The 14,040-nt window shown below is 37.6% G+C and overlaps 1 protein-coding gene across 1 annotated transcript in view; it reads left to right on the top strand.

Moving 5' to 3' along the window:
- The window catches only part of tmem63c (transmembrane protein 63C), a 48,637-nt gene extending 42,048 nt beyond the window's left edge, over positions 1-6,589 (top strand). The window contains exons 20-23 of the mRNA XM_079632455.1: positions 328-495; positions 1,679-1,794; positions 3,673-3,747; positions 3,971-6,589. Of these exons, the coding sequence (XP_079488581.1) occupies positions 328-495; positions 1,679-1,794; positions 3,673-3,747; positions 3,971-4,195 (584 nt within the window). The 3' untranslated portion in view covers positions 4,196-6,589. The remainder of the gene's footprint in view (positions 1-327; positions 496-1,678; positions 1,795-3,672; positions 3,748-3,970) is intronic.
- Positions 6,590-14,040: the final 7,451 nt, after the last annotated feature.

Raw genomic sequence — 14,040 nt, 5'->3', positions numbered from 1 at the left:
CTAGCCGAGATCCAGACGCCCACTCCACGCCTGTTCTGTCACCAATACACCATGACTGTTTATTTACTATATGCTGACATCCATCATCATGATTTTTCACTTAGTTCTGAATTAATTTGGCAACTTGCACTCACATGTGGTCTATGTAAACAGGTAAATATATAAATATTATGTTCAGTAGCATTAAAGGACAGGAAAACTTATTATAAGATGACTTTACCTACAAAGCATTGCTGCTGGATCATCTGAAAAGTGCTTTTAAAAATGACACTGTGATTTAAAAAGATCAAAGTTTATTTGATAACTCCAGCTCTATTCATTTTGCAGGCTTGCTTTACCTTGTGCTGAAGCATATGGTAGATCGGTATAATATCTACTACGCCTATATACCCACAAAGCTCAGCCAGCGGATCCATTCGGCCGCCATCAGTCAAGTGGTGTTGGCACCCATTCTCTGCATGTTCTGGTTGCTGTTCTTCTCTGTCCTCAGACTGGGTATGTTCACACAACAAATGCAACAAAATGCAACGAAAAGAAACAAAATGCCCTTTTGTACCCCCTCAGATTTTGGAAGTGGATATTGAATCCAACAATATTTTTACAAAACAGCTATCAAAATGTCAAAGCTGTTCTTTTCAATAAATCTATAAAAGTCCCAGGTGACTGCTGTCTATCAAGGTCAGCTGCAGTTTTCCTTTGTTTATATAAAAATGTTACTATATTATTCATACTGTATAGTCTGTGGTTACCAAGAACACTAGGTATTTGGAAGATAAATCATAATTAGTATTACATATCTTTAACTTTGCACAATGGCTGTGGCAATCAATCAGCAACAAGACATTTTGTCATTCGCTTTTGGTTTCAATTTCTGCCACATTGGAACTGGGTTGCCCCTCCCACAATGTAATTTCATTGGTTCACAATGTTCCACAAAAATGTGTACTAAACTAAATATGTTCTGATCAGCTGTGATTGTGCCACATTGTATTAACACAATACTTGCAATATTATTATTCTATTATTTTTAATAGAACCAAACCACATTAAAAAAAAAATCTGTCAAATACAATACTGTCTTAAGTTAAAAAAAAATTATTGCTATAATAACTGTGTAAGTTAAAATGGAAACGGACATTAATGATCTGACGTTAGGGTGTGTTTATCTATCACTGTAGAACATGTGTTCACTTTGAGTCAAGACCAGACACTCCAAGACCCAGACCCCATAAGACCCCAACTCAGATCAATACTAGACCACCCAAGGCCTAGATCCAGACCAAGATATAATCCCCACTACTCAGACCAAGAACCAGACTGTCCATTTCAATAAACTGAAGTGGAGAAAATGTTGAATTTATTGCAGCATTAATTTAAAATGCTGAGCCACTTTGACAGTAGCCAATTAGAACATGACAATCCTTGCAAATTCTTTTTAATGGTTTGCTGACCTTTGCCTGAGGTAAATTCAGGTTTTTTGGAAATTGCAGGCAAGACTGTGGTTTTGTCTAAGGATATTATTAATTGCATTTCCTGAACCAGACCCATACCAAGAGACTAATGAGACCCAGACCAAAGCCATGTTTACTGTATGTGGTTTTGAGAGCAAGACCACAAAATCATGTCTCCAGCTATGTTCCATATTAAAGCATTACCTCATGTTTTATCTCTTGTGCAGGTCCAATGCAGCCCATCACTCTGTTCACCTTCATAACTCTGCTGTGCTGTATTGCCTTCTCCTGCTTTGGCTTTTGTCTGAAAAAACTACGACATGACAGATCAACAAGCTATCAGGTCAGCCATGTAAACCTTGATCTTGATGTTTAGTAGAAACTTGTAAAATAGCAATGGTCATAATAAGTTAATGAGTGAACATCAAGGTTATAATTCAGCCAAAATCATCAGAAAAAGAATAAGCTATTATATTTTTGCCTTTTGACAATTAAGCACATTTTCCACCAAATTTTGTTTTACTTTTGATTTTAAGGTGAAATATGAACCTGGCATTTCTTTATGACAGGGGTGGAAATTGACGGGGGCTTGGGGCAAAAAATCAAAAAATGAAAATAATGTTTCCACCTAAATTACCCAGAACAATTTGTCCCAGGAACTTTTTTCCCCCAGACCCGTTGCTTTCTGCGTTTCCACCGCGGTCTAAAGTACCGTGAAGATTAGGCGAATTACTCCGATGACGTAAGACTGCACGTACCGCAACAGATTTTTAAAAACGGTGGTTGAAATGAAATGCTGTGTGGAGCCAACCAATAGAAATGCGGCATAAACTCAACCAATCAGCATGTTCAGTGCCAAGTCCAATCCCCTGAGAGTTCCTGAACTTTGAAAAAGTACTACCTCGCAAGCAGGGACTTTCTGAGGGGGAAATTTTTACTGGTACCACCACACCAAAGTTCCTAGTTCCTGGGGGAAGTTCCTGAGGAGGAAACGCGGCTAGTTTCGGCTGTACAGCAGCTCTAAAAGAAAACGGTATCATGCAGTTAAAGTCAGTTCAGTGTTGATTCAGTTCCGTTGAAAAGGGGCAATTTTAAGTTTAGAAAAAATTGCCCTGTTGCTAATTTAATGGGGCAAATATCACCCAAGGTCATGGGTTTGAGTCCCAGGGAGTGCACAAACTAAAATTTTTTTTTTTTTTCTTGAATGCAATGTCATTTTTTGTTTGCAGTTGCCCCATCCACGGCTCAACCATGATTGCTCGCTCATGTGTGGATTGCATGATCCCAAATGTACATACACTATATGGACAAAAGTATTGGGACACCTCTTATTTATCGAATTGAGGAAACTAGCCGTGCATTCTGCATTAAAATGTATTGTTCTAAAGAGCTCAGAGAATTCAAGATTAGTAATGTAATAGGATGCCACCTTTGCAGTAAGTCAGTCTGTGAGATTTCATCCCTGCTAGATATTCCAAGGTCTATGTATTATTGGAAATTGGAAGCATTTAGGAACAGCAGAAACTCAGCCACAAAGCGGAAGTCATCACAGAGTCACTGAGTGCTGAGGCACATCGTAAAAGTCGAGCTCCAAACTTCCCTCGGCATTAATATCGGCACAAAAACTGCAGTGGGAGCTTCATGGAATGGGTTTTCATGACCGTGCAATTGTGCAATGCCAAGCGTCGGATGGTGTGGAGTGATGAATCCCACTTCTCTGTTTGGTCCATAAAGATATTGTTGCATGAGTTTGGTGTGAAAGAACTTAGACTGGCCCACACAGATCCCTGACCTCAACCTCATCGAAGACCTTTGGGATAAACTAGAATTCTGAGCCAGGTCTTCTCGTCAGTTCCTGACCTCGGTCTACTGGATGAATGGGCAAAGATTCACACAGAAACACTCCAAAATCTTTTGGAAAGCCTTCCTAGAAGAGTTGTTATAGTTGCAAAAAGGGGATCAACTCCATATTAATGTCCATGTACTTAGAATGTGATGTAATTACCGTCCCTGTTGGTGTAATGGTCAGGTGTCCCAGAACTTTTGTCCATATAGTCTATATTGACAGTTATGGTTGGAAAACAGTAAAGTTTATGTGACCTTTACAACTATATGCATTTGTCAACACAAGATGGGCTTTGAGAATAAGCTCTTAAAGATGCTTTTTGCAGAATAATATCTTCAGGCAGTAAAAAGTGATTGCTATCCTGATTTGTTTCAGATGTCCGATCAGACGACAGAAGAAGGCTTCAGTGATGCGGAGAGAAGCACTGTTTCCACCACAACCACAGCTAATGTACCTGCTTATCCCGTCACAGCTCATTTAATTCATCACACTCATTTCAAGTCCCTCTTATGAAATTAATTTCTCTCTTTCCACTCATCTCCTCTAAGGCTTCCACTCACCATGTCAAAGGCACTTCACGTGTAGCATGTTGCATAAACATAAAAAAAGAAGCTCTTAAAATAATGGCACTCTTGCTTTCCACCTACTCACCTCTCATTCTTTCCCTCCTCAGCTTTTTATAGCCTCTGTCCTGCTGGAGCCAGAGCTGGGCCTGACTCCCATGCCTTCTCCGGCCCACCAGAGCTACGGCACCATGAGGAATAGCCAGAGTTCAGTGTGTGACGCTGAAGGGGTGGAGGAAAAGGATCTGGAGGAAACTTTAGAGACTGAACTCAAGGATGACACAGATCCCAGTTGCCCGAGCCCTCTAATGGACAGTCCTGTGGGTTTCCAGTGACCAACCTGCCCAACGTCCCTACTCTCTAACTAACGCTCGAGCCCCATGCCGCATCTTAGCTAGTGGCTGATAAAGAGGCACTATGCTGCAAAAATGTTCCTCTAGAACATCTATTTACGTGTAAAAGACAACAAATTGCATCTATCCAGGCAAACTGCTTTAAAAGCTTGTTGGGAATTCACTGCTATGGCGGTTTTAGTTCTGAGGACTTGAGCTTTCAAAGAACTATCTGAAGTGGATAAAAGCAAAGATCTGTCAAAAAATGAGACCAGTCCACTTCTCTTGCTCGGACTATGCTTTCTACTTTCTTCTATTTTTCTTTTCACTCTAATGATGTTAATGGGTGTCTGGCGGTTTGGTTGACTGAAGCTTGGAACATTGCATTTTGACAGATTTTTTTGATGTACTTTTTTATGCATAGTCACATTGTATAGCTTTAAAGAGTTTAGGCAATGCTCCAGACCTGCAAATCTGAGTTGCTTAATACTTCTTTTGCTGTTGTTACAGCGTGTGCTTAATATTGTTATTTTTATTCAGTAGGCCTACTTGTATTTTAGCAATGGTACATAATTGTGCAACATTATGCTGAGAGGCTGTTTTCATGTGTTTTCTATTAGTAGATTATTATTACTGTTATTAACACCCTCAACCTTTTTTGCAGTGTGAGTCAATCGCTCCCAGTTATTGTTTGTTTTTCAGTGAAAATAGCAGTTGAGTTGTACATACTGCAGTCAATTGGCACTACATTATATTTCAAAGTCAGAGACACTCATTGCGTAATTTAAATTTTTTTCTGTGCTGTTCAATCTGTAATTTGGTCTAAGGAGAAGATGTGAGAGGACATTAGAAAGTGAAGCTGTTTACTAACTAATATACAGTCTAATTTAGTAGACTCGCATAATGAACTGAAAATTTTGCAAAACAATCAGTTTGTAGGAAAAAAAGATAAACAAAAAAGAAGAGCTGTTAAATCAATGGTCGAAAAGGCTCTCGGCAGCATAATTTTGACTCCCAATTTCTACAGTAATGCACTTATAATGAAAGTCTATAGAGCAAGACAGAGCGTTTAAAGTTCTGTGAAGCTATAATAAGCTTTAATTCAAGATTTTAAAGTACAAAATAATTCGAGAATTTATTCTGATTCAAGGGGAATAAGAATGCCAAATCCTGACTGACGAGAGGAGGAGCTGGGGAGGGAGGAGGTTAATTATCTTCTGAGAAATTTATACAGTAATGCACCTATAATGAAAGTCTATAGAGCAAGACAGAGGGTTTAAAGCTGTGAAGCTAAAAAAAAAATCACTGGTATTAGAGCTCCAGACAAAATAAAATTATGAGAGAGTCACTGGCTCCGAAAAAATTAAACATGGTCTTTTTGTCTATTTTGACTGATAACTATAGAATCGCTAGATAAATTTATCAATTTTAATAACTTTATTAATTTATAGATGATTGTTCAGTCATTGAGTTCATATCATTATTGAGATTTTAATATTGCCACTACTGCATGCAGTGAGGAAAATAGTAGGCATATAAGGACAACGATTTAAGTTATAAAGATTTTTTTTATAGTAGCCAACAAATTCGTTTAATTTGTTGTCACTCTGTTTTTGCCATAAAAACACATTTTGTGTAAGCATACTTAAAAATTACGTTCAGTGAGAAAGTGGCAATAGTCTCCACGGTGTTTTTGGAAAACGCAGCCCTGAACAATTTGACCGAGTCTGATTCAAACAGCTAAATCGTGGCTTTTTCGTGAATCTTTTTAAAAGAAAGAATCGGTTCACAAGAGTCATTTAGCCGCGAATCAGACATCACGCTCTGTGTTCCGTCACGTGCATGAAACATTGGCGCGCATAAAATCCAGACGATGTCTGACGAAACCGCATTTGAGCGGGAAAAAGGCGTTAACGCATTTTATTCACAGTCTGGAGCCCTAAATTATGTTATTTGAGCTATAAGTACATTTACATGGGCATGGTAGTTGAACATTTTGCTCAAACAAGGTAAGCTATTTTGTCACAATAGTTTCATGATAACATTACATTTTGTGGCTATACATTTGAAACCATGTGTATTTTAAAATGTATTCTGGTGCCATGCTTAAACCACGTCTTTTATAGTAAGTGCACTGCTGTAAACAATTTTTTGGTTTTGACCAATCAGAACATTTCTTTAAAGATTATCACATATTTTCAGGGTAAAATCATTTATGATAACACAAACTGAAAAGGCACATTGGTTGATCCTGCTACTGAAATCATAGTCTCCAACTACACGCTGTTCTACTCTGTCACACACTCAAACCAGCCTGCAGCTCTCTTTAGATCCGTCAAGTGTTGCTCTGGCTTCTGTAACACCAATTTTCTTAGTAAATTTTGTATTCTTGGTCTTTGCTGCTAGTGGTTCTTGGACTGGAAGGGACGGGGTGGGTGGAGGGTTTTCTTGCCAAGCTGAATGTAAATGAGTTGTGATTTGTACCGTGCTCTCTTGCTGTGCCTTGAAGAAACAGATCTTACGAAGAAAATAGAGAAAAAAAAAACATGTTATGTCTGACAATCCAGCATGACCTGCAATATGCTGCATGGACTACAGAGCAAGATAAGACAAAGGAGCTAAAGCGCATTCCACCAATGACTCACTAGAGATTCCTAACATGTTTAAAACTGACTTTGCCCTGAAACATACTCTTAGCAAGTATGCAAATGATTCCTGCTAAGCAGCTAAGTGATTTCTTGTGTCAGAGCACTACTGATAACAACGCTAAAATCCGGTCTAAATACCTCTATAATAAATAGGCTAAATGTTGTAAAAATGTTGCCTTCGTGCCCATTACTTTGATGGCAGAGCAACGGTTTGAAGAGAATCTTGTTTAGCAAGTTAAAATTTGTAAGCGGTTTTACATGTTCATTGTTAGCACGCTCAATAGGGCAAATGCGCTAACCAAATATTTGCGTCTGCATACTTGTGTAAAAGTATGTTTCTGGCCATACTGTTTAACAGCAACTCAAAACTATTGCATCCCAATCGCATCTAATTCATACCAATTTTCATTGGTATGGTCAATCACAGTTGTATCTATAAAAACAGGTAAATAATACACAAACATATGCAAACACTTACGTCAATGTCTTCAATATCTAGGTACCTGACAAACTGCTATTGTGAGATACTTTTTGATATTTACTTTTCTCTTTGTATTCTCAAGCTGTTGATGTGTACTACTGTGTTATTCAGTGTTAGGGGCCGTTTACACGACACCATTTTCAACTAAAATCGTAAAACTTTTTATGTGCTTTGGCGGTTCATTTACAGGACAACGGTGCTTTGACTGCCTGAAAACGCAAACTTTTGAAAACGGTTTTAACGGACTAATATACAGTCTAAGTTAGCAGACTCACATAATGAACTGAAAAATGTGCAAAACAATCAGTTTGTAGGAAAAAAAGGTAAACAAAAAAGAAGAGCTGTTAAATCAATGATCGAAAAGACTTAAGCTCTCGGCAGCATAATTTTGACTCCCAATTTCTACAGTAATGCACTTATAATGAAAGTCTATAGAGCAAGACAGAGGGTTTAAAGCTCTGAAGCTATAATAAGCTTTAATTTAAGATTTTAAAGTACAACATAATTCGAGAATTTATTCTGATTCAAGGGGAATAAGAATGCCAAATCCTGACTGGGCGACAGGAGGAGCTGGGGAGGGAGGAGGGTGATTCGCTCCTGAGAAACGCGATAGCTGCTGATAATACTGAAGGAGCTTATATATGTATACAGTGATAGGCGTCGTATTCCTATAGGTAGATGTGGATCAGCTGATGCGAGCTTGACTAACGTGACCTGCCAGAACTGACGCTATACGCTTGATCGTTATCTTCCCTGTGTAAACTACAAAAAGGGGAATTTGTGAAGATGGTGACATGCATATTACATGTTCAGTCTAAAGGCACAGAGTGTTTCTTTACAAAGTGACTTCGCCAACTACTGGCCTGGCATGAATAATACAACGTTTTTAGTCGTTTTTGCGGAACCGCGTGAACGGCTATGCACGAAAAACAGAAAGGAAAAACTTTTAAGTTTTTAGTACATGGTTGTCGTGTAAACGTACCCTCAGTTTATGGAATGTGGCTTGAGGTGCCACTGTCATGTGATGGGGTGCTTATGACAAAGTAAATTGCTGCACCATGTTAAATTGCAGCAACACACCTCTTAAGGGTATAAAACTAAATTTACAAAAAATAAATGCTGTCAAGTTGTGTCTTTATTTTTTATTGATATATATATATATATATATACATATATATACATATATATATATATATATAAACTTTAAACAATTCCTAACTCTAAGGGCCCCAATATACTTAAAGCAAAATCGAGCAAACTGGTGTGACGGCATTTCGAGCAAAATCAGGCCAATAGAGAGCCTAAGTCCCTCCCCTTCCGGTGGACCACCATGGGACCTTATTTCGGAAAAATATTGTATGGTAGTCAATGGCGAGAGACAACAAATATTTTGATCTCATTTGAATTGTGCCATGAGTTACACATAATGATGTTTGTCAATTTAGTTTGTCAAAGTCAAGAAAGTCGCAGTTTGATGTAAAACTGTTGAGGTATAAGACTGAAAATACGTAATTACAAAGACTACAAACCCAAAAGGCGCACATGCGACGTCATACCCTTTCACTTATGAATGAAGCTAACTTTACTGAAGCTAACGTCTGTAATTTTTTCTATAGTCTTACGTTATAATCGTAACGTTACACCGTGATGCCTGAGTGTTTTGTACCAGACTGCACACACACGAGCAACGGTGACGTATAGTGCGAGAGATGTAGTTCATTGAGGGATTTTCACATAAAACTAAATGTTACTCTTCTGTTTTATGACAAACTGCGACTTTCTTGACTTTCATAATTATCTTTTAAATTGACAAACATCATATGTGTAATTCAGGGCACAGTTCGGATGGAATTAAAAGTTAAGTTGTCTCTCGCCATTGACTACCATACAATTTTTTTCCAAAATAAGGTCCCATGAGCCGGAAGAGGAGGGGCGGGACTTAGGCTCTCTATACGAAGTTCGTTTGGAGAGTTCGCAACAGCTTGCTGAAGCAATCTTTCTGGAGTAGTTCGCTCTGGCTGGTAAACCCCTTCGAACTACCAGGTTCATTGCGATTACATAATAGGTTTGTGTGCTTTGTGGCTCCTCCTTTCATGTGGAAATCTTCATTCATTTCTTCGGTTAAGTCCGTCGAAATCAGATGCAAGTGAAAACATGAACACTGATTTATAGTAGAAATTTGAAAGTGACACTGGCATTGTGTTTCATGTTTAATATTGTAAAGCTGCTTGCTTTAAAGCAATCTATTGTATAAAGTGCTATATAAATAAATGTGACAATATCTTTCGACTTGGGCCAGTAAGTAACCAACTAGAAACCACCCAGAACACCTTAGCAGCCAAGGTAGCCCTTCCACAATACCCTTGCATCTTGGTGCATCAACTTTGCTTTTTTTTTTTTTTTGATTTAAAAAAAAAAATTGTTCCATGCAGCAGTCTCAAAAACATTTCCTTGAAAGTGTTCTTAAGATTCAGTCTCTGAAAATGAAATGTCGGCCCTTAAATTAAATCTCCTGCCGTGCCAGAAGACAGCCAGTGGTCACTTGACTGGTCAATGCTTGAAAACTGGCAATTATGTTTTTCCTGCACACTAGATGTCATTACCATCTGAGTGCTAGTGTTATGGGACACCACAGCAGCACAACAACTGAAGCCGCACGTGAGAAATATTTCCAAAATGTAGGACATGCACTCACTCATAATAGGGCCAAATAAAATGTGTACTCTGATGTTCTTATTCAATGAGCTTCTTCATTTTAAAATTCTGGATTTATTGTCCTGTACATATCTGTTATTTAGACTTGTTACAAAGACCACAACTGTAGATTACTAGAAAGGAATCAAGTTACTGTATATTCCAGGATCTCAATTATGGAAGTTTCCATTTCTATATGGAAAGTTCCATAATCTGAGTAGCGCAGATAAATATAATTCCATGTGTCCCACCATCAGATGATTGTGGAAATATGAAACAAACCCATAAAAATAGAAGATATTTTGATATATTTAATTGATTCGCCCATTGGGTCGCTGTGAATGTCCATCCACAAGCAGTCTTTGGTTTATTTAGGGTATTCAGCGGTTTTTGTCTTGGCTATTATTTTCCTTTCTTTTGCAGAACTGGCAGGAATATCTGACAGAAGGCCAAAATGTGGATACATCTAAATCTCTAAACATTTTTCCAGAAGTAACAACCCAGAGACAGAAACATTCTATAATTCTATACTAGGATGTTTGTTTGTGCCACCGCTGGTCTGTATGCATGTGCGGTGATGTTCTTATGTGAGGATATTGTCCCAACCATGGATGGATGGATGGATATATAGATAAATCACAAATTTAACTGATTTTAGTGGGAAAGTTCAAATGTTCCGATTAAAATAATCCACTGTGGACATAGAAGCACAACTTGCCTTTGCCAGGGCTTTTCGGGATTAATTACACTGTTTACCTTTCAGCGGGGTGAGAATCCCCTGATGGTTGCAGTGATTAATATGTTGGAAGCATCAAATGTGTCTGAGTATATGCCACAGCTCACCTCTCTAATGACAGGCTGTGAGGAGCAGTGAGTCTGCATACTAATTACTGCAGTTTGGGCTGGCCCTGCATAGAGTCAACCTAATTATTAATGTGTGCGAGTGTGTATTTCTATAGAGAGATGGCCGGTTGGCAGTTTAAATGATAGTTAGATTAATGGTTTTGCACTATTGTTCAGATGTTGCATCACATGAATCTAAATATTATATTTCACGCTGAAAATGTGGCACATAAACACCACCTTGAAGTGGCATAAAGTATAATGCAACACTGAAGCAGCATTGATGTATTAACACATGAATCACAATGTTTGGAAAATGTTTCCCGTTCTGGAATGTTTCTTGTCGATTCTCATGCACAAAAGCTAATTGTTGCAACCTAGCATTACCGTTAATCTCTGCTAAACTTTGATCCATTATCAACTGTAGTCATTGAAAACTTAAGATCTTCCGGTCACTTGAACATTCCGGTCCAGTGCGAACGGCCCTTAGCTTTATGCAAATGAGTTGTGAATACCAATGGAATTTCTAATAGCGGAGGTCATGTGATCTGTTTTCTTAAACAGTTGAACACTTTAGAAAAGTTGACACTGAGTCTAAGAGTTGCGTAAACTCATCAATGTATAGACAGTGGTAGATATTTTACGACTAGTTACTTTTTAGTTACTTCTAGTTATTTTATGTCTAGTTACAAAATGCCTCCTTTCTCAATATACAATGATAAAAATTATCCTTGTTGTATAAATGAAAGCAAAATAAGCCCAAGCACAGGTACGTTTCATCAGTAATGTGCTGCACTCATGGGAGCGGTGGAGAAAGCAATTTTTCATACATCTGCCACAAGTGTCAACACAGGAGAAAAAAAAGAAATCAGCTTGACATTCTCCTTCTGTCTCCTAAGCAACCTTCCTGAGCAGGCAGTCTTCAGAAGGTGAAAACCCCTGGGAACAGAACACGCTGCTTTCTCCTCTTCTGTGCCATACGCTTGGAATAGAACTGCTGCTGTTTTCCCTATTTGACTGCTATACCTGTGTTTGTCTCCCCTGCTGTGCATGTGCATCTGAACAGCTTGATGTGTTATAAACCAAGCTGTTATGTTGGAATGCTTGCATTTAATTTGCACAGGAATCTTGATCAACTTAATCTTTCTTTTTGCTCTCTTTTACTGTATGCTTGACCATTTATAGTCAACCATGAAATGGCATTCGCTACCACACTGTAAACCCTAACGCTCAAAATAATTAATTGGTTTGAGTAGGTTCAACTAATTAGTTCAGTCAAATGAACTTTTATGAGTATTTAGCACTTTTTTTTTCAAGTTTACAGAACTGATATATTTCAAGTAAACTGAACTGTTTCATTGTTTTGAGTTTAATGAAAATATTAATTTTAATTTAGACGAACTTAAGTTTCACTGAAACGGCTGGGATGTCTATTTCCCAGCATGCTTTGCCGATGGCACTCAAAAGGGAAAGTAAATGCTAAAATTAAGTGTAATATAATGTGGGGTTTTTTGTGCAAGATTAATGTTAAGTGGGAGATTTAATAGTGATTAATGTTTTGTTATGCTAATTTAGAAGAATTTCTGTTAATGTTGGTTTTAGGATAGTTACCATCATGGTGACGAGTGGTGCATCCCTTTATTGGTTGCACTCATACAGCGAGTGCTTCTGTATAACATACTATTGCTAATATGTTAAGAAATTAGTATGTTAGCAGATTAGCTTGTTAAAGCTAGCTATGATTGTACTAATAAAAGTGTTCACATTGAGATTACATGAAAGGTTTTAAGTTAATTGTATGAAGTAGTGAAATGTTTAAGTACAAAATAAAAACCTGCTAGTTCTGCTTACTTAAACTTTGAATTTAATAACTTAAAAAATTTGAGGCAATTGATTAAATTGAATAAATGTTTTGAGTTTTGCCAACTTATTCGAGTTTACAGTGAAATTTTACATTTTGTGATTTTAGTTTTCATTGGCTGCCGTTGTACGGACATAAACATTTTTTTCTCAAAATATTCTATTTTATGTTCCACAAAAGAATGAAAGTCATACAGGTTTGGAATGACATGGGGGTGAGTAAATTATGACTTTACGACCGCTAAAGTATGTTCTATATAGTATGAGTGTATGTAATATGAATGTAATCTGGATGTACTACATTCACCATGTTGTCAGTATCATGTGACCTACATGATGCCACTGTCAATTGCGTCGCTTCACTATCATAGACAAATCTTCTCCCGTTGCCTCATGGGATAGCAAAGTGTCTATCGTTTGCACACTTCAGAATCTCGCCGGAAGTAGTAGGTCATCCGGGTAATTTTTTCCTACTCTTTTACGAGTACTGTGAATTCGGACATACTTGTTTTGTTACATAATGTTTTTCACCTATATAGTACGTTCTATGGAAGCTTGTTTCCGCCACAGAATAAAAAAATAAAAAAGTAATTGACTTTATTTCTCGGAATTGTGAGTTTATATATCTCGCAATTCTGACTTTGTAACACGCAAGTGCGACTATATACAGTATCTCACAGTTCTGAGAAATAAAGTCAGAATTGCGAGACTCGAAATTGCGAGATAAAAAGTCGCAATTATCTTCTAAAATGTTTGATTTTGTGGCGTAAACAAACTTCCATAGATTTCGGATGCAGCCACTGTGTTCCTGTTTTGCCTGCCTGAGTTAGTTTGCTTGATTGTTCATTAGTCCCTCACACTTTTCTGTTCAGTTTGGTTACCCTCTCCATGTATCTCGGTAATTCCTTAGTTCCCTTACCCGGCATCGTCTTAGTTTTGCTTGTTTGTGTTATCCTGTTATCTTATGTGTATCTTCTTGGAATTATATTTTTTTCTGTACTCCTTTTTCAGTGCTTTACTTCAACCATACGTGACAACAATTGACTAACTTTAATCTTTTAACTGTGCAGGCCAAGTTACTGAATACAGAATATATGTGTTATGTAAAAATGGATGGTCATATGTTAACATGCTCATGGTTGTGACTTCATAATTCTGGTGATTTATTATGAATGACCCATTTTTGCAGCATTATTTCCACAAATGGTTTGAGTGGACTGGGAAGAAAGCCTTGCCTTGTGAATGTCAGAGTAAATACATTGTGCATTAAGCTCTTATTTTAAAAGAGCAGGAAAAATCTATGATTTTAAAGTACCGGTAAT

This window comes from Phoxinus phoxinus (assembly GCF_949152265.1).
Source record: "Phoxinus phoxinus genome assembly, chromosome: 13".
NCBI lineage: Eukaryota > Metazoa > Chordata > Actinopteri > Cypriniformes > Leuciscidae > Phoxinus > Phoxinus phoxinus.
This window is presented reverse-complemented; position numbering and strand designations above follow the sequence as displayed.